This window comes from Carassius auratus, chromosome 3 (assembly GCF_003368295.1).
Source record: "Carassius auratus strain Wakin chromosome 3, ASM336829v1, whole genome shotgun sequence".
In the NCBI taxonomy this organism is placed as follows: domain Eukaryota; kingdom Metazoa; phylum Chordata; class Actinopteri; order Cypriniformes; family Cyprinidae; genus Carassius; species Carassius auratus.
This window is the reverse complement of record NC_039245.1, coordinates 6,177,604-6,204,295: the sequence shown is the minus strand read 5'-3', so window position 1 is coordinate 6,204,295 and position 26,692 is coordinate 6,177,604. Positions and strand designations below refer to the sequence as shown.

The 26,692-nt window shown below is 36.8% G+C and overlaps 1 protein-coding gene across 5 annotated transcripts in view; it reads right to left on the bottom strand.

Moving 5' to 3' along the window:
- Positions 1–458: 458 nt before the first annotated feature.
- Positions 459–26,692, bottom strand: part of LOC113045038 (septin-9-like) — a 77,697-nt gene continuing 51,463 nt past the window's right edge. For all 5 annotated transcript variants that reach the window (XM_026205158.1, XM_026205181.1, XM_026205165.1 and 2 more), the window contains 9 exons: positions 14,546–14,740; positions 10,449–10,577; positions 10,164–10,245; positions 9,665–9,802; positions 6,631–6,748; positions 4,345–4,440; positions 4,164–4,260; positions 2,854–2,905; positions 459–1,892 (listed from right to left, as the gene is read on the bottom strand). In XM_026205158.1, coding sequence (XP_026060943.1) covers positions 1,760–1,892; positions 2,854–2,905; positions 4,164–4,260; positions 4,345–4,440; positions 6,631–6,748; positions 9,665–9,802; positions 10,164–10,245; positions 10,449–10,577; positions 14,546–14,740 — 1,040 coding nt within the window. In that variant the 3' untranslated portion in view covers positions 459–1,759. The remainder of the gene's footprint in view (positions 1,893–2,853; positions 2,906–4,163; positions 4,261–4,344; positions 4,441–6,630; positions 6,749–9,664; positions 9,803–10,163; positions 10,246–10,448; positions 10,578–14,545; positions 14,741–26,692) is intronic.

Here is a 26,692-nt window from a genome sequence, read left to right as displayed (position 1 = left end):
GGAAAAACTAAATAAAATATTCTAGAATATATGAAATATCTTAAATGTCATCACCATGGTATTTAAAGAGCCATATAATCATTACTGATACATATTCAAATAAAATGATCTAAAAGACAAATTGGTATATCTAATATAATGTACAATAATCTTGTCAATGAAATTACGTACTAGGGAAATGCATTGAAAATAAGCAATTCTCACATACTTCTAGAAGAGCAAATGTCAAATGATTATCAAAATGATATGGCTTTAATAAAAGTTCAATTAATTTAATCTAATTTACAAATTAGTTAAGCACCTCGATGGAAAATTTTGCACAAAAAAACAAACAATCATGAGTCATGGAGTTGAAAACAGGAGTCATCATTAATTGTTTCTCAGTACCACAAAATGTGTGCAATAACAACATCTAGACACATTTAAAAGTCAATCATTTATAAAAAAAAGAGTCAAAATAATTATTTACCATTTAAATCTTTATTTCCTTAAAATAACAGGATATCAAATTTGTGTTACTCTGAATACCAATACAAAAAATGTAAATCACTATGAATATACAGCACAGGACAAAAAGATATTTTCCCAATGAGGAGCATTTTTAAAGGGGTTTGCAGACAAGAACAAAGCCTGAGGAACTTCACCGTTCTTAAAAGTGGCTCCTCATCAGACAAGGCAGGCAGCTTTAAGGCACACAGACATCTTGGCACTTTTGAGTTTCCTCTCCTGTCAGCTCTTTCCTCTTGGGGCAAGACAAAACGAGACACCTAAACTGACAAAAGATGGTGAAGATTTCCACATATAAGGCATGGAAGAGAATGAGGCAGTCTGGAAGGTTTAAGATCAATAGCACTGAATACTGCCTGATAAAAAAAAAAACAATTAAACAATTCATTAAAAGCCTATTGAACACTGCAATTCTCAGCGTTCAGGTGACATTCTGCAATAAATAAGACCGCTTGTTTGTTTAAAGCATGTAACGATCCCATCTAACCAACATAAATACTACTTAGTTTGGAAAACCTTGCCAACACAAATCCCAAAGCTGTAATCCCAATCATTACTGTTTTAATATGGTAGTGCGGGTCCAATGAGTCCATTTTCCTGTAACTATTTGCACAGATGTGATAAGACAAATAGCAGTGGCACACCAGGTTCTCCACAATGCTGTACGCAACTAGTATTCATTTTTTTGTAGTGAGAGACTTCAGTTAACCTGTAGTTTTATTAAGCGGAATGGACATTTTAAGGTGCTGCCACATCAGATCTGGTTTCAAAAGATGACTTAGCCTCGTCTCTTATAGGTCTTGCTCAAAATCAAGCATAAATATTAACAGAGCATTCAACAAATCACATAAAAAGGAGAATTCGGAGAAATCTTTTGTAAAATAATCATCCCGATATCAAAAGGAGGAGTGATGCATGTGAAGAGCTTTTCCCACAGCTTGACCAATCAGAACCTGCCTCAATCAACCTCTGCACACAGACACAGACCTGAAGCATCAGCAGAGAGAGTCAAACGCATGCAGTGTATGGAGAAGCTTTTTAACAGTTGTTTCTTTGACCTCTTCGCCCCTCCAGTGTCCGTGAGGGTTTAAGGGCACTGTGCTGGAGTTTCTGGGAGGTAAAGTCATTATGTGCTTCTCTAGATGGACCTCTTCACCTCAGTCCATGGCTGATGGAAGGGGGCGGGACAGAGCATAAAGTGATTGGAGGTTTGGAGAGGAGTGGAGAATGGGGGGTAGTGCTGGAGGGGTCATTAGATTTCACGGCAGGCCGGATGGTGCTCTCCGAGGCCGTTGGCCTGGGTGTTATTCTCGTTGAGCCGACGGACACGGTACATCTCATAGTGGATGCTGCTGGTGATGTCTTTAATGTTCTGCATGTGGGTTCTGCAGGACATGAGCCAATAACACATTAGGATGACAAAAAAACAACAACAACAACAACCCAGCATGATGGATAATGAATAATAATAATGATAGTTCACCCAAAAAGGACAATCAATTCTGACACAATTTAATGACCCTTAAAAAGGTCCAAAGATTTATTTACGTACTTTAGTCTGTGAAACACAAAAGATTAAAAAAAAAAAAAAAAAAAAAAAAGCACCTCAGTTTTTTTTGGTCTAATGACTCCAAATTATTTAAACAAGATTTTGACTTTGACTTCATCGTATGGATAAAACAGGGTAACATCCAAATAGCAAATGATGACAGAATTACATTTTTGGATCAACCATCCAAAATTTAGTGACATAGCTGGACAATTGTGAAAACGAAGTAAACTTTAGCATTCTTTTAAAAAGAGTAGTTACAGAATGAATATACTTAAAAAAAAAAAAAAAAAAAAACATACTTAAGTGTGAACAGAATGTAATGTTTTCTGACACTTCAAACCATGTTAATTGCAATTAAATGCAAACTTATATTTACTTCTATTGTCTCTGAAATGTGGTTAAAGTGAACGGTCCATTATCCTGATAACGACTCATGGTAAGCTAAAATATACTTTAATGTCATTTCTATTGAAACCTGTAGTCCACGTATATAAATACATTTGTAATTACACATTTGTAAAGATGATGCTGTTTAGTACATCGAAAATAAATTAACTTTAAAATGTCAAATAACACTAAAGTTAAAATTATAAATCAAGTAAATCTACTTATAGATCAAGTTAAAATCTACTTTTAATAGTGCAACAAATTTTACATATTAAAATTTTTTGTAATATGTACTTCGTGTTCTGAGAAACTTGACACAATTTGACACAATTAAGCACACTTCTTTTCCACAAGAGTATACTTGTAACACTGTTTGTCAACCACAGACATAGACTTAATCCACTGACCTTATGAGGAGGTCCCGCAGGTAGGCAAACTCACAGTGGGCAATATTCTCAACTATAGACACCAAAACACAGTAGACACAAGAGTTACAAACAGAAGGCAGAGAGCACAGATTTCTCTCCAACCATTTGGAGCAACACATAAAGCAATAAGAACGTGTTCACTAGGTGGAGCTGTTGCAGGTATACTCCGAGAGGAGACCGAATCACCCCAATCTCTAGAAATTCAATTTCAACTGAAGCCTTCCAGAAAGATAACCCTGAGAGCCTGACAAATTCAGTGTGACAAATCCACAGCTGCCTGGATGTGAAGAACTGTTTATGAATTATAGATTATGTCAAACTCCATGTAACAGAATGAGAATAAACGTGGAATAAACATCCAGTGCAAGAAATTAAAGGTTTTCAGAGGAGACTTTAATAAGAGGAGTCAAGCTCTTCAGAAAGATTACAGGATTATTATTTGACTCAAAACATCTCACCAAAAATTCAAGAGTTTTTTTTACTAAGTACATCAACCACCCAGATAGTTACTATTCAAACAATAGTTTTATTATTAACAATAGACAAACTATATAAGTCTATAATGATAATGCTTTAGCCTGTATAAATAATATAATATAATATGTGACCCTGGACCACAAGACCAGTCTTAAATCGTTGGGGTATATATTGGGGTATATCAAAATGATTGATTTTTCTTTTATGCCAAAAATCATTAGGATAAGAAAATAATCATGGTCCATGAAGATATTTTGCAAATTTCCTACTGTAAACCATACATCAATGGAAAGGTTTTTTTGTCAGCTTTCATGGGATAAATAAATCTTAATATCGAAAAATTGACACTTAAGACTGGTTTTGTGGTCCAGGGTCACATATAATACAGAATTTTACTATTATAATATCTGCTAGAATCTGAAATTCAATATTAAAGTAACAAAATATTTATTTTCCAAATAAATTCTGTTTTTCATCTTTCTATTCATCAAAGAATCCTGAAGTAGTAAGTTCTAGTATTATACGTAATTAAATAAATAGGGGAAATGGTGAAGTCCCCATCATTGGAGCTTGGTGATAAAAGCATTTAAACTGTCCAGCAGTGCGCTGACTCACAGGCAGAATGACGCACTCATAATGGTCTTCTGAGTGGGTCCTCATTTACAGAGGATAAGGCTCTGTGATGTTTGACTCATAGTTGTGTGTCTGCGGTTAATGAGCTCCCTTGATGTGCTTTGGGAATGTAGCTGTCTGCACAGTCTGCTAATCACTTTCTCTCTCTCTTCTCTAAAGAGGTTTAGAGACCACAATACCTTCAATGGTTCCCCATTTAGTCTTCCTTCCCAATAGTCTTCTCCCATTGACCTGATACTCCTGGTCACTTCCTACTACTGCAAAAGGAATCATCTCCTAAATGACAGAGGAAAGAAACAGATAATATCACCACGATCTTAAATGAACTATGGATATTTTCTTAATGTACTGCAAACTCACTCTTATTTTCTCATTGATCATTCTGTCCTCCGCATCCTCATCAAACTCTTTCTGTGGATAGACATCAATCCCATTGGCTCGAAGCTCTTCCCTAATCTATACAAAATGACAAAGTACTGTCTTTATAACATGGATAAACAAAAAAAATCATGCCATCTTTAGTAACACTTAATTCAAACTATTCCTCGATAATACATACTGAAAATCAAAAGAAACTAATTTCTTTTCAAAACATCCATTCTGTGCTATACTGGAAGTGACATCACAGGGTGAGAATACTTTGATACTCTAAATTTTCCTTGAAGTTAAACTAAGTTTGGCTTATCATCCCTTCCTGGTTAGGGAACAAATGCTTTTGGAATCGGTCAGGAGCTTTTTCCAAAACAGAAAGGTCTGTGTCTGTGCTCCAAAACATTATGTGTTCCTCCTGTAAGAGGCTTTCCAGCACAAGCACAAGAAACCGTTGAGGTTGGCGAGTACTTCTTTACTGCATTGTGAAACGCAACTAACAATCCCAGAACAGATGTTGCTTACCTACACTTCATCATACCATGTGACATCTCAGACTCATTCCAGTGCTCTAAAACTGCATAAACTTTGTTTCAGAATAATCAAAAGCAAAAGAAAGTTTAAGACTTCCGAGACAGTCCTTGTTTTTTTCCATGCATATTGTCTTAACTAATCCACCATCACATTATAAATAAAACTGCATTGGTATTTTGACAGGGCAGTAGTGTTTCTGTAGAAGATGTAGAGACACCATCTGCAGTCTTGGAAATCTCTTAGGGAAGAAAAAGACTAGAATAGCAACAAGACAGCATGTACTAGTTCTTCCACACATGAATGCATCGGTCTTGTGGTATTCACATTATTCCACTGGGGCTTGCCGCACAAAGATCCACATTGCATTTTGTCTGATTCGATCTCATACAACATGCCCGGCATAAAAATACATGTCCACAATAATAGAAAGAAATGATCTTTTTTAAAATATATGCAGCAAGTTTTTAGAAATGCACACACAAAATAGGATTTTGAAAAACATTAATGCCATATTCAAGAAAATGTTAGTTTAATCACTAATTACAATTAATGTGCAATGTACTATGACATTTTCCTTACTCCTTGAATACGTGTTTATACATCCCAGGCTCATTATTTTCAACAAAGTATTAATAAAATATATATAAATTATTTTCCTTTATTCAATAAACAAATATCATAACATGAAATATCATATTAAGTTGGTATTGCTGCCACACCACATGACATTGTAAAACCTGAACAAGCCTTATCTAGTCCCAAAAATGTCAAGTCATCTGTTATTTAAAGATACTTTACACCACTTCAGTTTGATATGGAGGTGTTTTTCAAATATTAATACACAGTGAAGCTGTTCTTCTGAATATTTTACAGTATCTACAATATTTCATATAAATAAAAAATAAGTATAGCAGCACACTAACTCTCAGGGTTTCTGCAGGATTTTTTAACTCGAAATTAAGACTTTAAGGCCTTTCTAAGACCTACAAAAATAAAATGAACACCATATGAACAGGACAAGGCAATGTCTGTTAAAATCATGATATACAGTTAAAATACAAGTTTTCACACAAACAAAAAGTTCACATTTCAGCCTTTAAACTATTTGGAATAATATGGATGAGTCAAAAGTATTAATTATTATATTAATGTAAACAACTATTATCAACAACAAATTAATTTAATAACAAATACATTGAACTGCTCAGGTATTTAGAGCTGGCATGAACTTTGTATGCTTGGATACAGCACTCTGTGTACAGCCAGCTTCTTTGGCAATGAAGGTTTGTGGATTACCCTCCGAGTGAAGGGTGTCAATGATTGTCTTCTGGACAACTGTCAGATCAGCAGTCTTCCCCATTATTGTATATAGCCTAGTGGTCCAATGAGAGACCATTTTGAAGGCTCAGGAAACCTTGGCAGGTGTTTTGAGTTGATTAGCTGTGTTGATTGGCATGTCACCATATTCTACTTCAGTCTGTGCGTTTTTAATTGATTTGTTAAACGAGTTTCACAATTTAAATTAACTTTTCCACGACATTCTAATTTATTGAGATGCACCTGTAATTGTTTCCCCGGTAACTGCAGTAAACAAATCAGCAGCACCGGACTGCAGCGCTTGTGTTTATTTAATAAAATCATAGTTTATGATATCAAAATAAAAATGTAAGACCCTGCAGAAATCCTGAACTCCATGAAGAAAGCAATAACAGCCATTCATTTGTAAGTCAAACTTTAGCTCACCTTCTTTTTGAAGAAGTCCCTCTCCTCCAGAGTCAGAGTATCAGCCTTCGCGATGACAGGAACAATGTTCACCACCTTACTAAGACGTCTCATGAACTCCACATCCAAAGGCCTAAGACTGGGGAAATGACAAAGGAGAAATAGATGTTCTGGACTCCACTTCTTAAAATCACTATAATTACGGATGCAATGATTCACTCAGCTTATTTGATTCACAATTTTTTGTTTTATGACAAATTATAAATTAAATGTGTCCTTTTATTATTGTTTGGACAAAATGCTGCACTTTTTTGTGAAACTTAAATATAACACAATAATAATATACTAATATAACTACATATTATTGTTCTTTTGTTGGTTTTGATTGCTTCTATTGTCCTCAATTGTAAGTCGCTTTGGGGAAAAAAAAAGGAAAGCTAAATGACAAAATGTTAATATAATGTAAATTTAAATAAAACTACATTGATCAAATCAAATTAATTAGTAACATATAAAATAAATCTGTTCATATGAAGATAAGGCTTTGTCTGTAATCTTTCAATTAAAAATTGGAGGCATGAGCTAAAGAAAGATGCTGCATGAGCAACATGAGCAGTTTTTAACTTAAATTAAATTGAATAATTTCGAAATCCAAAGCAAAACCATAATGTTTTGACCTCAGTTTTGTGAAACTATACATAAATATATCTGCATGAAACAGCGGACGAGCTGAATGAGACGCAGATTCATTCTCTGCCAGCAGATGGCGCTTAAAACGTGTCCTTGGTTTCCGCTGTAAACAAAGCAGCGCGGCACTTATGAACTTTAATATGCATTATACAGAGGCAGGATGAAAAGATTAAAAAAAATCTAAACTTTTCTAAAGACAGTAAGTTCTCCTCAGATATGCATTCATATAAACCCATAAATGAATCACGATTTCTTTAGCATCTCAACCGATCTGAATCATCACATATTTTAATCAATTTTCAACCGGCTTGCAGTTAATCGTTACATTCCTAATTAACGAAACCTAAGTTACTTCTAAAAGGACTACACATTAAACACCAGAGGGCGAGAACCACCCAAAATAAACACCTTCTGAGATGTGACACACACACTGTAGTCTCTGTGGCTGACTGTTTGGCTCTAATTAGCCGAGCTGTTCAAAGCCAGATTGCAGCTGCTGAGCAGTGACATCAAGTGCTGGATGGGCATGAAACAGTCAGTCACTGACAGCCCCACACACTCATGTGCCATCAGGACAGCGAATCCATGGGTGTATAATTGGCTGACACAGTAATGGTTATCATGTTAAATATCTCTATTTTAAATAAATTGTTTAATTCCAGTTCATCAAAACAATCCTAAAACATGTCAACATTCCAAACAAATATTAAGTAAAACAACTGTTTTTTTTTTTTTCAGATTCATAATTAAAATAAATATTTCTTGAGCAGCAAATCAGCGTATCAGGATCTTGTGACACTGAAGACTGGAGCAATGATGCAGAAAATTCAGCTTTGCATCAATAAGGAATACATTTCATTTTCAAAAATACATTCAAATTAAAAAAGCACAATATCACTGATGCTTGTATTTTTCATCAAATAAATACAGCCCTAGTGAATATATATATATATATATATATATATATATATATAAAATAAAAAAAAAATTCTATTTTATATAAAACTAATGCACAGGTTATACACAGTAGTATAAAATTCAAAATTTCTGCTGACACAAATGAAGCCTGAGTATATTACTCAATATGGCATAAACTCTATTCAGGTGGTCTGCTTTACACTTATTAGTCCAGAATTCTCTTAATATTCAAAAATGTCAATAACTAACAGTGGATTCCACTGCAAAAAAGATAATCCACATCCAGGTACTCACATAGCAGGCCAAATATAAAAAGCCTTTATTGTAAGACAAGGCTACCTGTTTAAAAACACCAATGTGTATTAGCCCAAGCAGGCCTTCGTCAGGTTGTTATACATTTTTTTAAATACTTCTCTTAATATTTACTCTACGCTATTACATGGTAGACAGACAGAAAGCATCTCTGCTAATATATGGGTCGTGCCTCTGTCAGGATAACAGAGCATGTGTACATGTGCATATACTCTACACATTATATTTTAAAGGCCACTAAAAACTATCCTGCAGTACATGAAGAAAAATGCCTGGAGACTCAAGCTGGCCAACAACAGCTATAAAAACACAGGCATACACAATGATTATCCATCAGAGAGAAATAACAGAACAGACCACCCACTTAATCTGGCACAAAAGATATTATTAGATTAACAAGGAAATGTGCTAATGGTAAACCGTGAATACAAATCCCAGACGTAAACAGTAGTTGCTTAGGAGGGCAAAGCATATTTCGATCTATAAATTATTATTTTTTTAATCCTGAAGAACCACATACCGAAATGAAGCTGGAAAAATGCTCTTTGCATTGCTAAATGTTTATGTAAGTGTCACATTGTTAAAAGCCTGCCCTTCCAGCCAAAGTTCGAGAAGTAATGTGTTATACAAGGTCTTGTCAAAATAAGTGTAGTGACTCCAATTTTACAAGCAGGTCAGGTTTTAGAGCTAAAATTATTAAACCGAAAGATGCCTTGGCAGTTCCTGGTCATGAAAATACAAGTATTAGCGGGTATTTGTATCTGGTCACAGTGTGTTCAAGTGTAAATTGAATGTGCAAAAATTAGATTTACTCTGCACTGAACATCACTTCATTCTGCAAAAGGAACAGTACTGCCCTCTGGAGGCCCAAACATTCCTAAACAACCTTTCCACCTAGTTGTCCCCTTTAATTGTACATAATCAATCATTAGGCAGGCAATGTACAACACTTCATGCTAACAGAGCTGATATTAGTTACTAGACATGAGGTACTGTATATGCAGCACAAGGCCTTTAGAGTGATCCCAGTACACAGTTTGGGTATTCAAAGCGCCCCTATGTTCACATGGATTTTAGGGTAAATGAGGATCTGTTTCAAGTCACTTCTGAAGTTCACAGATGTATGTTTACTAACCAGTGTCCTGTGGGTGGTATGAAGTATATGCAGCAGTGCACTCGTGAGTCTGGGATCCTCTTCTTCCTGTCAATATTGATCTCTTCCTGTAAGTACTGCTCATACTGGTCATTGATGAACTTCATTATGGGCTGCCAACTGTTGAAAAGGGGTTAATGAGAAATAAATGTAATGACACTTATCCCTCAAAATGTCTCTAGACTAAGAGCGATTGGCACTACATTGATCTCTCTGGATTTTCTAGTTGGGTATTCATAGAATATGAAGCGCTGATCAACATCACTTTGACGGTTGGGAATGTTTGGCATGTGGTTTTATTTTGGAGTTTGAGTGATGTTCTCCAAGCATGGCTTCACAGACGAGTGCAGAGCATGCCCAAAACAAAACTATACAGCCAACGCTAACAGAACTGCTTTAGACTATCATTTATATTTCACAGAAGAGGACCTGACTGAACGCTGTGCATTTTAGAACATGATAAAACTGGAGGCTATTTTACCAATTCTCATTGTTGATCTGGTCACCAAACCCAGGTGTGTCTATGACCGTCAGCTTCATTCGAACTCCTTTCTCCTCGATATCTGTGTACAAGACGGATGACGATATGAAATAATACAACTAACACACTCAAAGCGTGCCCACTGAAGTTAGATTAAATTAAAATTTTATTGAATTCTTATGCCAGATAAAACTCTTTGAACTCAAGATAATTATGGCTGAATGGCCATGCATGAATGGCACATTAATAAAAAATGACAAAAAATAGATCCAGGTGCAGCTTTACCATGACTGATGGACTTGATCTCGATAGTTTTGGGAATCTTTTCCTCAGCCTCGCTTGGGAAAGACTTCCGGCTCACCTTAGACTTGAAGAGCGTGTTCATCAGCGTGGACTTCCCCAAACCACTCTGACCTGTACACATGTACAACAATCAAATAAACAGAATACATTACAGTAATTTTGCCCAGATTTTTTGCCATGATTTGCAATTTAGATGACGCCATGCTAATTGCTGAAAGTCAGAGCAAGTCTGCAGATTTTGGTGCGTCAGATTATAGTTTGATTATCTAAAATAATCAAAAATAATAACAGTTGCCAAATCTAACTGAATATCACTTTGAGTAAGCTGTAAACCTTTCCCAAAAACTGAGACTAAATGAAACTCTGAGTTCCTCTTTAGTGGCTGAGACAGTTTTACAGCTTTATGGGAGAGTGGCAAAGAGAAAGCCACTGTTCAAGAATGTCACATGGCATCTCGGCTACAGAGAGCCAGGAGACATCTGGGAGACTCTGCAGCCAGCTGGAAGAAGATGCTATGGTTTCATGAGACCAAAATTTAGCCATTTTTTGGCTGTCAGACTAAACACCCCATCTGGAGCCAGCCAAACGCTGTCAATCATCACAAACACACTGTCCCCACAGTGAGGTGCGGTGGTGGCAAAATCTTTCTGTGGGGATGAAAGAAGATCCTTGCACATCAACACAAAGATAAAGTACATAATGGTGGCTTATAAACCACAACATTAATGAGTCAAATTAGTCTAGATATCAGTCCGGTTGAAAATGTATAGTTGGATGTCTATATTATGTCTATATTCCATTTTTCTTTTTCATTTAGCAGATGCTTTTATCCAAAGAAACTTACAAATGAGCCAATAATAACCACTAGAATACAACGCCATGTTTAATTAAGAATCTATGTTGGTACACAAGCTATAGCAAAGGTAAAATGCACGAAAGAGAGGACATTTTTCTTTTATTTTTAAATAAATAGTTGCAGCACATCATACATTTGATCAGTCAAAAAGACTAAATCAAATGTAAGAAAAGAAAAAAAAAACACATACTTCCAAGGATGCTGAACACTGTTTATATTCCCTCATTCATTCACAGATAATGAGTGATGATTCCACTCGAGCTGTCCTGTGGTTTGACTGAAGCCATCATTTCTTTGGCTCTTGCTAACGGGAGCTTGTGTTTAGCTGTGGTTTTCTTTAACCTCGCTAGCTCACACCCGTCAGCCTTGGGCTCATCATATTGTAGTGATTGGGGCCTGTTTCTTTCTGCACGAAATTGGGCTGCTAATTCTCTCTCTCTAAACACCCTGTTATCCAATCCTACCACTGACATTGGATTCAGATGTGCCTTGCTGCCTTCCTTCCCCTGTATACTGCTGCCTAGTACCTACAAATGCAGTACTTTTCAACTTTTGACACTTTCGTCAGGAAAATGTGAGGGAATGTGAGAGACAGGATTCAGGACAAACGAGCTGCAGCTGGGAATGGGAATGCTGATGCAGAGGGCTGGCTCTCTCAGGTCTGACTGGGTTAAGTCAACAGCAGGTTTGGCCGCACTGACCCAGAGAGCCACATGCGAGAAAGAAACCAGCTGCAGCCTTGCGCAAGTACAAATTCATTTTGCTGCGTTAACAGAGCTTGTAATTATTTCCTCTTAATACAGGAACTGCATCCTCAGGGATGCTAATTCTCAAACTGAAATATACCACCAGGGGATGCCCTAAACACTTTGCCCTATTTACACTCTTATTTCCTCATTCCAAACTCCACTTGTCTCAAGTTATTAACCCATTTTCATAAGCAAACTGTAAGACTTCAGCAACTAAATGTTTGCTCTGTTATCAAAAACAAAACAACAGAATTCATTTAAATTGAAGTGGATGTTTGCCCGTTCACATTTTTTTTTAAATGAGGTTAAAATCAAATTAGAGTATGAAGTTGTGAACTGATCACGTTCCTGACTTGTATATGTACAAGAACAATAAGAAAGTTGGCACGCATACCCACTGAAAAATAAGTAAAAATAACGCCAATCTAGAGTGACGCAAAAAAATCATATTCTAAAATGACTGTTCAGACTGATGTTGCATTGCAAAACATTGGACACAAGTGAACTAAATCCGAACAAAAAAAAAAAAAAAAAAAAAAAGAAGAACAAGATTCCATGTGGTTTGTGCTGTTTATAATGCTAAAAAGATCAGATATGAGCCAAATAAAATTTGGACAACTATTGCCTGCAGTCTGAATGTAGCCATAGACACTAGTTTTAACTGTGCTAAAATACTTCACAACAATCACCCAGAACAACAGCAAATATTAAACCCTAACCTAAACTCTAAACCTAACATACTGTAGCACATCCTGGTTGACAGCATTACTGTTCGTCACACTGAACTTCATGAAGTCTTTTCTTGACAGGTGACTGTGAGTAGATCAATGAAATTGGCTGCGGGCAAGATTTGCACTTGAAAAGATGACAGCAACAGAGACATATTCCTGTTAATCAGTGCACCACATCAAACCTTCATCTAAAAAATATTTCAGTCTCCTAAAGTATGTGGCCTGTGACTGTCAAGTATTGCTGACTAAGCCAACACCAAAATACATTTACTACACTAGAACGATTATGTGATCTCTGAATATGTCCGTTTATGAACGTCAGTTTAATCACAGCATGTTTTATTCTTCCTCTGAAGTTGTAAGTCTAATTAAACTCATTAATACAGTGAAACTAACAGACTAAAAATAAAAATGCTGATCCGCTACAATAGCAGAGACCTCAAGAGCCTAAAGATAAAACAAGAACAAGTATACATAGGCTAAAAAATACACTAACATGCAAGAACGAACATAAATATGCACATGGAATAACAGCCTGACTGGTGGCATTTAATTGAGTACTGCTTATGAAAGCCTACGTGTCATGCAATTGCCTTGTGTAGGTGTGTAGTTTTATGGAAAATTGAAGCTTTACCCTATGATTGTTTTAATTAAGGTTGAAGTAATTATATTGTTCTCTACAATTCTAATTTATGGCACTTTCACTTTTTTTTCACTTTCACTAAAAAACAGTTTCGCCAAATGGCTAAATTACAGGGTATTTTTATAGCAAGGCTATTACTGAAAGTAACAATGTGGTACTTTATCGTTTGGTTTCAGCATAGACCTACGATAGCCTAGTTATTTACACTACATGCGCAAATCGGTGGGCGGGGCTAAACAAGCAGTGATGTAGAAGCAGTCGAGTCTGCAGAGGAGGTGCTTAGCCACACTGTTACATCATAATGTGGCACATTCCATAACCTGTGGTTTTGGAAGATTGGCTTCAATATAAGCTGTTTTAGACTAACAAATGTGCTTTAAGTTTTGAAACTTTCAGAATGTTTTTATAGTACAATGACCTCTTATATGATCAAGGGAATTTTGATTTCTCAGTTCATGACCCCTTTAAAATTAACCATTGCTCTTCCATATTAGCATACATTTAGTTAATGACAACCACAGTTAAAAACATACGTATAGCACCTCAATAACCATGGTAACATTTTTCCAATATGGTTTCCAGGTATTTGTATGAAAAACAGTAGCCTAAATACATTTAGTATAAATGCACAAACGCTATAGCTTAATCACAAAAAAAAGTACTTAAATTATATTACATTACTCCGTTAATATATTAAATACATGTATACATTAATAATATAATACTTTCTGCCACAATACCATGGTGTGGTTAGTGTTACTACAGTAAATCCATAGCAAATGACAGTGGTTTGTAGATTGAAGAGCCTTCTGACTGCATTGTTGCACACAGTTTCATCCGCTGTTAAACTAGTTTAAATCACAGTCATTTGTGTTCTTTACTGTTTAGTGGTTGCATGAGTAAGACATATCAGCGAGTAAATGTATCTGCTCTGGTATGCTTGCGCTACACTGCCGTTTGAACTTTGAGCCAAGTGGATACAAGGTCTGTGTGGGGCAGTTCAAATGAGTAGTGCTGTTTCCTTCCACAACAGTCCAAGCATTTAATATAAATGCAGCCGATTAATTTCACATAGACCAATGCTTGAAATGCTGACTCACCCACTACCATGATGTTGAGCTCAAAGCCCTGTTTCATGGCCTTTCTCCTCATCTGCTCCAGGATGGCATCGATGCCCACATAGTTGAAATCAACGCTGGGCTTCTCCAGGCTCATAGCTGGGTGCATCCCTGGTATAACTGTCTCTGCCATGATGCTGCTGCTGCTGCTGCTGTAGCTGGAAATGACCTCTGACCCTGCAGACATGAAGAAAAGACATAATGAGGAGCCATATATCAGGGACATTTTGTTTTAAAGCTCATATGCACTCGGCAGCAGTCAGCAGCATTTACACTACAGGGTATTTTATAAGCTGATACAGACACTCTTGTATAGAATGTGCTTCTGCACAGCTGGAAAATAGACATAATAAACAGGCGACTCTTCTCCACCCTGGAGTTAGTTCGAACATTTTTACTTCTCGATTTAAAGAAATATCCATTTATTTGAGGCATATTATTGGACCAAAAATTTTCTCATCTCTCTTCGAATGCATAAATCATGTAAATGGGGACCGCTCCAAATCATCTACTGACATTATTTAGTGTACAACCATCTTATGACCCCTCTGTGATCAGACTGGGATCACAATACATTACATTATGTCAAAAGCCAAGGCACATTGTGTCTGGAATATGATCGGATCACTGAAACCACATTTATAGGTGATCTGGAACAGATTTTGACCACATTTAAATAAGGGTGCAAATGCATATGTGTTGTCATTCAGCTACGAAAGTAATATTTAACAAGGTTGCTCTGATAAATGAATCATGTCACCCTGACAGACTGAGAAATGTGAGAAATTGCTTGGAATCTCATTTCTTTTCTTTTCTGTTCGAAAGAAATGAAAGCAAATGTGAGACATGGCAATGAGTATATTGAATGCATTCATTCAATGTTTTTAAAGTACCTTAAATTACAGAAATGCGTCAGTTAACACAGTCCCTAAGTGCAACAAGAAGAATCAGATTTCCATGCAATCATACTGCAGACACACATCAATCCCAGCTCTAAAAGCCATCATGACAGTTGCTAATAATATATACATTTTAAGCCATAGGCATTTTACTTTTTTACTTTAAATTCAAAATGTATTTTTTTTTTCTCCATACAACAAAATTGTGTTACATGTGACTTCACATCAACTAGAGCAGTGCTTCCCAAACCTGTCCTGGAGCCCCCCACCTCTGCCCTGCACCTTTTGTATGTTTCCCTCATCTAACACACCTGATTCCACTCATCAGCTCATTAGTAGAGACTGCAAGAACTAAATTGGGTGCGTCTGATTAGGAAGACATTCGAAATGTGCAGGATAGGTTTGGGAAGCACTGAACTAGAGAATACCTGACATCTAAAACAGAAACTTCCACCAACCTTCATAATAAAAGTGGAGGGACCACTTCCTTTTTATGAGAAACATACATATATATTCAGTGATGAGACACTCATGTAGTGATCAAAACACTGTTGTAACAGGGACAATTCAGGCTAAACAACTCAAGATGTTTGTTCAACTTTCTTTTAAGGCAGAAGATGCCATCTTCAATAGAATTCAGTGGAGCCCAGAGTGCAGTGGGCCCCATCTCAAAGCCTGAGGCCCCATAGATCAGTGGGTCCTTTCAGCAGACAAAGCAGTTAAAAATTCTTCAAGTCTGTAACGTGATCCACTGGCAGCTCTGAGGTCTTGGCTACAGCTATTCAGAAAGCCTGTGGGCTTCTCTCCACCCTGACAGGGCGTCAAGCCAACAAACCCCCAGCCACTGGATTCCTAGCTTCACAAAAGACCCGCTCTTCCCCAGAGACTCTCCAATGTTACATTACATTACAGGTACAGCAGGGCAACCGTCAGCACAGGAACTTGTTTTGAAAAGTAACTGATACCTTTAGAATATGAGTTCACAACTGACAGGATGACAAGACTGAACCACTGAGTAGTAAGACATGTCTCCCCTTGACTGTGATGAGGTGATGAGAGAGGAGGGCATCCATCTCTTATCACACAGAGAACAGACAACCTACTATTCAAGTTATTTGAAAGTATTCGTGTCATTCGATGATAATGATGCACAAACATTAAAATTAGGTTTGGTATGGTAAATGACAAAATTTTGTTATACTGTTTTTTTCTACAAATTTCTAAATAAAACTAATAAAATAAATATAAAAGTTTCCAACGATTCTCAAACAATTCATTTGAAGCAGGTCTAAGATTCATTCTCTTTAAACCCCTCCTTTCCGTGAGCCTACTCTGCTCTGATTGGTCAGATGGCCCAGTCTGTTGTGATTGGTCTACCGGGTACAGCGCATTCCAAACAACTAAAAGCCCATTGCCATAATTCTGTATTTTGAACGCTCAATAGAAAATATTAAATATTTATTATCATTTATCATACTTACAGTCTGTGGAGCCAGCTGGTCCAAATAATGGTAATGGGGCTACCATTGGGGTTGTACTACTGTGAATTTTAACCACTATTTCTTTGCAGCCTTATCTTTCGGAAGTGAAAATAACACAAATGGACTTTTACAGAGTCTTCTTGACATGATGTTAAGCACACGAACAAGCTACAGTGTTCACGGCCGACCAAGGTAGAACATAGATGAGCATTATGCAGAAGTGTTACCCTGTGACAAGTGGGCTTCGAGTGACTCCTCCTGTGTCCAGACAGCTGATCTAGCTCTCTCTGCTCTGATCAAGTATTCTGACAACAGATGGCAAGCAGAAGGCTGTATGAATAGAGAGTCATATTTCCCTACCACACTGTTTATAACGCAGCCGGTGAGGACACACACCTTTAGGGCCCTATGAAATCCCTTTTATTTTTTCCTGAATTCAGTTTTATGATTTTTTTTCCAAATTCCATTTTTTCCGTTTTATTTTTTCAGGATTCTATTTTTTACCCCTTTTTAATTTTTGAAGACAAATAAAAATGTATTAATCAAAAAGCATGTCTAATTAATTGAAATCACTGAAACTTTCACTATTTATTAAAAGTTTAACTTTACTGTAAAATTTACATTTTAAAATAATGTTTTAATAATAATTTTATAATTATTATTATTATTAGTAGTAGTAGCACTATAACTAGATTATGTAATATATTTATGCAGTTTCTTCAGGCTAAAACAAACTTTTATTTTGATGGGTTGCTGTGAAGACCCTTTGTTTGTATATAATGACAATAGTTTTTCCTTGAATGAACCGGTAAAATGCTGATGCAGTTTTAAGGGTTATGTTTATTCATGTTCTCATACTGAGGCAGCAGTGGCTGAAAACACAGTAATGTGTAGAAAACGAAAACATGTTTGCACGATTCATTCACAAAGACACATGCAGAACAGGCAAGATTCATATTTAAATCATATTTATGTAGCTTAATATTCACAGACAATAGCCATATCGCATTTACTGACCTACTTTTGATTTATCCAACATTTGGCAAATTCCTTGGCATTTAATTATACAATAAATTAAATTTTTTTGACTGTATCGTGGGAAATCATAAGTCCCTCCTCTACTGACCAACGGACCACTTCCTCAGTTCATTTAAAAACATTTGCATCCCCTCCTCCATTCAGCTAGGTCAAGGCAGGAATCACCTTTACATTCCACTTTTTGGCATCCACCCCAACATCCTCCTCCTGGGTAAATAATGCAGCAATGCAGAGAATGAAAGAGCACTTTGATGGTGGACTTTAAAATGAAAAGGTCACCTCTAGCCTATTATTTAATATTGTCAGCAGAGGATAAACTGAAGGAAAAGCAGTGTCAAATTGGCCCATGCTGAATTTGGCCAAGGCCACTATATTGTCAGTAAGCATAAATGTCCAATACAAAAAAACTCCCTCGATGGGAACAGAAGACAAACAGTTACAGTACCAGAGCAGTATTTAGGACTCCTGGCACAAAGGAATTTATCTAATACACACACACACACACACACACACACACACACACACACACAAAGCTGTTTCTGGCAGATGCAGGCAGGGTGTCGGAGCCCAGTCTGAAACTTTCTCACATATTTACACCACAGAAAAGTTCAGAGCCAGAGAAATTGGCTCCACAGAGGCTTCTAAAACCTCAAACCAAGAACCACAAACATCAAAAACACACACCCTGTCCTTACATTTGTCATGGTATATAACATTTGCGTGTTTACAAATTTCACATTCGTGCAGACTTCTATACATTTTGTTTTACACTACCATTCAAAAGTTAGGGTTGGGCTGGATAAAATAATAATAATAAAAACAAAAACTATTTACCAAAAATTTACCAAAGACAGTAATAGTGTGAAATTGAAAAGGATAAAAATAATAAAAGGAATAAATAATTTAAAATATAATTAAATACTCATTCTATTGGAATAGATTTTAAACTGTAAGTTCTGTAATGGCAAAGACACATTTCCAGCATCATTACTCCAGTCTTCACTCATCAGTGTCACATGATTCTTCAGGAATCATTCAATGTGCTGATTTGCTGCTGCTCACTATTTTTTCACTATTTTCTTAGATTTTTTGGTGATTGTAAAGTAAAAGAACAGTATTTATTTGAAAAATAAATATTAAAAAAAATTATCAATTTAACGCATCATTGCTGAACAAAGCAAAACTAAACAACAAAACAAAGATTCTGAATCAAATTACATGTTACATGTTTAAAAATTTTGAGATATTTTCTTTGGTTCAGAGTGCAGATGGGATCTTCTAGAATGAAGTAGAAAGAGCATTCGCTCACCACCCCTAAGGGTGATTTGGAGGAGATCCTATTTGGCTCCCAGTAATGTCTGGCATCTCAATACCCTCAATCAAGGAGAGTGCTTTACAACAGCTGGAGGTCTCTAGAAAGCCCACCTGACGAAGGAATCTACAAACACAAAGCCTGATCAAACACTGAGTTTTGCCTCACTGAACAACACACCTAAGTCAATTTAAAACCTTTTTTCCCTACGTTTTTCCTTGTCATTTTTTTTTTTACTTTTCTACAGAAATAACTTATGCCATTTTTTAAAGACTTCTTGGCAAAGTACTATAATTTCTTCAGAACTATTTTGTATAAATGATTGCTTGTGACATGTTTGTGCCTGTCTGTTCTTGGATCAGCTTCAGCATCTAATGGAATAAATGCATCAGCCATCACGGTGAAACGTATTGAAAGTGTATAAACTCCTGACAACAGGGAGAGTCACAACAGAGGAAAAAACCTGACCTGCAAATCTATGATTTCCCTTTATCCGGGACCATGTGCAAGTTTTTCTAGAGATTCTGTGCAACTCAGAAAAGTAAACTGGCCCCACATCCTGTCATACAGAATGGAAATCCATGCCTGTAAAAGGAGCTGTGAACACAGGTGCTTGCGCACAATCAGAGTGAGCCCATAAATCTCCAGTACCATTAGCCTGAGCGTTACAAACTTGCCAAATTAGCAAAGCAGCTGGAAGATATTAAAAATTCCATTAGCAAAGAGCAAAAATCCCACTTAATTAAGGCGAAGATGGAATATTAGAGCCTGATTGTGTAGAATATGTCCCAGTACAAATTTTTTTTGACAAACTAACTTAGTTGCAACAAATCCCTCAAGTCCTCTCTGCTAACTGTTGCTAATTGTCCTCTAAATTCTTAATTATTATATTAAGAGTTTTATCATTGTTTTTTTTATTTTTTATTTATAGGCTCTGTACAAAGAGTTCCAGTTAAAGAAACGTATTACTCAAAAATATACATTTTGTCATCATTAACTCGCGTTCATGTAAATCCAAACCAATTTGACCTGCATATGACATAAGCAATTCAAATAAATGACTGTGAACGTTCAAGCATCATAAAAGACTTGTGTATTATATAAAAGTCATCTGAAGCCATATAAAGCTTAATCTGAGGAATTGAGTGATATATTATTTATATTTAAATCAATGTTAAAAAAGAAATGGCACATTTATAAACATACAGTTTCTTTTGTATTTTAAAGAAGAAAAAAAACTGGCAGGTGAATAAATTATGATGTTTCTCATTTTTAGATGAAGACATTAAAAATGAAGAAAGGCATTTTAATAATGCGAGATCAAATGCATGCAATCCTCTCTCCTTCCTGTGAGTGAACTGCTGGGACTGCTGGGCCTCACCGCTAACAGACTCCATGCCTGGGGAGACTGAACCCTGAGCACAGTTAGACTGAACACTGACACTTTCTCTGGCAGAGAAAGGCAGCTTAAGGGCTGATGATTAGCTGTTTCCTGGATTAGAGAACGTTGGAATCCCAAGACTTGTTTTTAACCAATGTGGGATCCATAGAAACAACAAAATGTAACATTTTTGACATAATGAGAACCAAATCATGGTTCCTGCCATTACAAACAACACAAGCAGCTATTATCATCAACAGTGAAAATCCAACTAGGGTTTACATTATATGTTATTTTTCGAATTAGCCTTTTAATTTGTTAAAACACAATCTAACAAGACCCCAAGATATACACAGTCTCAATGGACAAAAACAAAACTTTCCATCAGAAACTCAAGCGCTGGAGAGTATTAGTTGCTCTCTGTTTTCAATTACAGGCAAAAAAAAACATCTTTCTTTCAATGCGGTAAAGTCTCCAAGCATTCAATAGCTTTGTAAATAGATGCCAGTAAAAAGAGTAGGAAGATAGGAAGTCAGACTGAACGACTGATTTATTCCTCCCAGCCTGAGGTAAAGGTTGCAAATCACGGACTGTGTCCGTGGTGGGACACTTCTAAAGTGGCCCCAGAGGACTTGCAAGAGCATACGGAGGAAGAAACCGTCTCATCCCAGACTAAGTGCAGACCACGGTGCTCAGATCAAGCTGTGAGAGCACATTTCATGAAACTTCCTGTTTGGGCCATCTGTAAAGAAAGGAATCTTTACAAGCAGAAGTGTCCTTCTAACTAGCAAGACTAACGGTTTATATTTAGTCAAAGAGGTTTTAGACAGTAAGTCTGTTAGTAGGGATGCACCATTATTCAAATTCTGTTCAATAGTGATCATTATTTTCATGTAAAAGGCACAATATGTAATTTTTCACTGCTAGAGGGCACATATTCAAAATAAACAAAGACCAGGTAGCCTGGTTTGATGACAATCCGACAGAACTCGGGCAGAAATCATTTTTATGGATGAGCTAATGATTTATTAATCTAGTAGAATGAAGCAGGGTAAGGCTGAAAGCCGTTGAAATGAAACGAGGCCACTGAACAAGCGTGACACACGGCTGGATAGCAGGAGCTTTTATTATGCCAGAGTCAACCGCTTCTGCTTCTTCCAGTCGTGCCTGTGTGGGGGGAAAAGAAGCACTTTTTTATCATACTAGATACATTTGAAAGTTCTGTTATATTGCTACTCTTTGCGGTCGTCACCAGTCTATTAAAACGCACAACCTTTCAGAGCGTCGTCTTCTGTGTTTCCATATGTTTTCGAGGGGGTTATGACGTCATTGGCAGGCGACAATGACACTATGGACACGGGCCATGTCAAGAGTTAAAATTTCTTATTTATCAGGATTTAAACATTCTTCGAAACATTTGGGATAATGGAAGTACACAAGCAAGCAAACTATAATAGCGAATATAAAAAAATTTGACCATTTATTATACTTAAAAATAAAATACTTTTGTTCTCAGGAATGCATTAAATAGATCAAAAGTGACAGTAAAAGACGGTTACAAAATACATTTTTTTATATATATATTTTAAAAAAAAGTTATTTTAAATTGTAATAATTTAAATATATATCAATTTTACTATATTTTAAGTAAATGCAGTCTTTGTAAACATAAGAAACGTATATAAAAAACAACAACTTTTGAACAGTGTTGTATTTCCAATATTGAGCTATACAGATTCATTAAAAATATAAAATATGTTGATAACCAATTTTATCCAAATACGTGGTGCATTTCCAGTATTTGTAGCCTTGATGGAAGCGCCTGTATGATTTGTCAGAATCAAACAGCCGCTTAAACATTATCGCTCCATTCCCTGAGAAGAAGCCCAGATGACCAGACAGATGTGAACTCCATCACAAATGCATGCATGTAAAACATATAACTTGATAAGACATTTCCTGTGAGCTCTGGAAAAATGGTCGCAAACTCTTTCAATATGTCTTTTCTTCTGCTTACATATTTCCCAACATGATTCAGAAAAAAGAAAAGAAAAAGGGAAGATTCATATATCTTGTCTTCTAGACTATATTTTTGTCTAACAGCACCATGACCACTTTAAAGGTCGTTGGGGGAAAACATTACTCAGGGGAGCCATTACTTGGCTAAAACCTTTACTTCTCAGAAGTAAATGATTCCAGAAAAAAAAAACTAAGTACTGCCTGGAATATGCCTAAGGATATGCAATATACAACAAGATTGCAATTACAGAAAAGATAATGATTAAGCTCTGAAAAACTATTGAATGCACACAGAGGCAAGATCCAGCCAGTAAGAAAGTTTACAGAACGAGAGAGAGAGAAAGAAAGAAAGAGAGAGAGAAAGAGAGAAAGAGAGAAAGAGAGAGAGACAAAAGTAGAAAGAATAAGCAAACTGTGGCCTACTGGAGAGAGCAGTTCAATGTTGTTAACTCTACACAAACACAGTTGTTAGACCCATAGTGTTTGTGTAGAAGTGATGACCGTTCGTTCTGCGCTGGGCCAGAGAGAGTGACCTCTGATGCTCAGGGTTCTAAAAGCAGATGGTGTCATGGCACAATGGAAAAAAAAAAAAAAACACGTAAGTGAGGGATATCGTACACCCAAACTGGCAAAGATCAGCAGAAGTGTGAGTGATCAGGATGGTCTGAAAAGCCATAATGAGCAGGAAACATGCTCATCAACATTTATGTTTAAAGAAACTGAAATGAAAATAAATGCTCGACTTGGCTAACAAGCTCACCAACTCCTACTGTTGTTATAGGACGCACTGCGTATTAACGTTCCTAACTGCCAAAACATTAAATGCACAAAGAGGAAATGTGCAGCCAGCAAGCTTTTTATCAAAATGAAGTCATCCACAATCCATTCCTCAGGCTCACTAGCTATGAGCCACCTGTGCAGCATAGCTGGAGCAATCTGTCCCTGACATTCTTAACAGATGATCCAACAGTAGTCTTGAGAGGTTAAAGTGTATCTTTGAAATGATTTTTGAAACACAACATCTGGGAATCAAGGCAAAGCTGATACAGCACGGTGACATCACTTCTACAGTGTGGAAGATGAGTGAAGATCCCGATAGAGATCAGATGACAATTTTAGGCGCTTTTTTTTTTTTTCAGCCTGCTTTAGTTCTCAGGCAAACATCCGGTTTCAAAAGGGCCTTTTACATTCAATATTAGCTCTTCAGAAACTGGCTCAAATGGAGATTCCTGCAATCTATCTGTATTGATAAACTAACACATTCACATAGTTCAGTCATATGATTGTCCAAATATGCTCAGAAACTAGGACTGGGCGATATGGCCTAAAGAAAAAAAAAGAATCCCAGATGTCTACCTGATTTTACCTTCTGGGATTTTATCTGGATTTCCCCCTTGAGGTTAAAGCGCGTTCAGAAACAACAAGCCAAAAAGACAAGATGGCAGGCTCATGAAAACGTTACATAACTTACAATGTAACATAACATTCTTATCATACTGAATACAGTTTGTTAATGTTTGTCAGAGATCGTCACTATTTTTTTCCCCCATGGGAGCCGCACTGATAGGTTAAAGTCAATCAGAGAGCCACTTTAACTGCAAAGTATCAAAAGTTACATCTAGTCACAAATAACATGTATTTTTATATCATTCTTTATGATTTACCAGTAATTTTTTTCACAGAGACAAGATGATAAAAAACAAAACAAAAAAAGTAATATTACCTTAATGCTGGAAAGACCTTAAGTTTTACTTATACACACACACACACACACACTAGTCCATCATGCATCTAAACATCCAAGTGCTCACTCAGCGTTAAGAGATGTTAAGATTAAAACTGGCAACTCCACAGTGAGTCAGTGTCGTGGACGTAGGACAGAGCAAGAGTACATATTTTCTAGTCTATATTTCCATCTTTCTATATTATATTTCCACCTATATTTCCAGTGTAGACATGGTTTGAGTTTTTTAATGGGTTATGCTATAGCCCTGCTTGTTTTTAATGTTTTTATGAAATATCTGTATTGACTGCATTATCATATCATTGCATTATTTACTGACATGCGAGCCACAAAAGTTAAGCTTGGCGAGCTGCGCAACGAGTAACACTGCTGTAGGTTGCTTTTTGGCGGCTGTGCTTGTGCTGCCACAGTCTTCTTCATTTCGTAGGGCGAAACATCTCTCTCACTCAGCAGCATGTCTCTATGGCAAACGCACAGGGAGAGGGTTGAGCCCAATTGGAACTGCGGAAGCCGTGAGTGAAACGTCGACGGATGTTAAAAAGAAAACCGATTTTCATAAAAAAAATGTGATGTAGTGCTGCAACAACGTGTCGACGTCATCGATTACGTCGACTACAAAAATACGTCGACGTGCTTGAAATGCGTCGACGCGTCACACTGTTTGTTTACATCTCGCGTAATGGCATACTGGGAATGGAGAAAGTTGCATTCTATCACAAAAACAGAGACCATTGTTATCAAAAGTATGTGAATACTTTAAACACAGGACAAATAAAATGGCCCTTTGTTCCCTTTGTAAAACCGATATGGTGGACCATGGCAGCACAATTGCGATGCGCGAGCACCTCAGAGGAAAACATCTTGGCGCACTCCGGTGTCACGGTTTAACTGGTTACCGTGTGATCTGGTGACCAACTTCCTGGTTCAGGTCTGATATTCTTGCGCTTGCGGCATTCTGAAAAGTTGAGATGTTTTTAATAACTCTATGCAGTGCGGACGCGCCTGGAAAAAACGAGCGCTTCGCACCTCGTGCGCGTCGCTTCCATTATGAGCGCGCTTATCGAGCGCCTACATTGGAAATAACGAACTTGAGCGCGCAATAGACGTGAAATGCAAACGGCCCCTTAAAAGACAGCGCGCCGCGACACAACAGTCACAAACCACCGAGCTACCCAGAATCAGCTCGAGATCTCTGGAAACCATGCTAAACCATAGCAGAACCCTGACTATAATTTATGGTTTGTGATGCTAAAGAACATTTCATGACGTCTCAGACAACTGTAAATTTATGGCTACTGTGGTTTAATTATAAATGCTATCATAAACTCATATTTACCATTGTAAAATTATTTATTTTATACTGTAAAAACTTCAACCACAAAATGAAAATGAATAAAGGTTGAAATATTATATTAGAAGTTGTACTTATATTTGTTTGGGTAAAGTTATCCAAAGGATTCATAAGCTAATAAAAAAAAACATTAGATTAATTATTTATTGTAATAAAAATAATCGTTAGATTAGTCGACAGAAAAAATAGTCGTTAGTTGCAGCTCTAATGTGATGTAAACTACACATTCGAGTTAATCGAATCAATAAAATTGATTTATCGCTGAGCCCTATCAGAAACCATCTTGACTTGAGTTGTTGATCCCTGAAATGGGTCTCATGACCAAATGTGGGCATATACAGTGAAGCATATACATTCCACAATACTTTGCATTGCAAATCAATACTAGTTATACAGGTGTGATGAGAGACAACTAGCAGTGCCTCGTATATATGAAAGCATAGCCTTGATGTGTTAACCTCATGTGCCGGACAGGTGTCTATAACACTTAACAGCCACGGCTGCCCTCATCACAGAAGGGACAAGTGTCCAGGGGTACATGATGACCACACTCAATTACTGCCAAAGGGTTTAGTGCTAAAAATGGTTCAGTGCTAGCAGACACTTACAGGAAAACATGAATATACTCAACAAAGCAATTATGGAAAACATTTCCATCCCACAAGCATCCTTCTAAAAGTCCTGTGGAGTTTTCAGTGGAAGTGGGCTGAAACCCTCAGAGGTCTGCTGCTTTGGGTTTGGGAGAGTACGAGTATGTTGTCTGTATAAATAGAGAAAGGGCAGCGAGGAGTTTGAAATGACTCATCAAAATGAGGAGATTCTCCCACAGGAGGAAGGAAATGTGCTGTAGGAAACGGTGGTTTCACTTTGTGCAGTGAACATCCTGGCTTTCAATACATCTAAT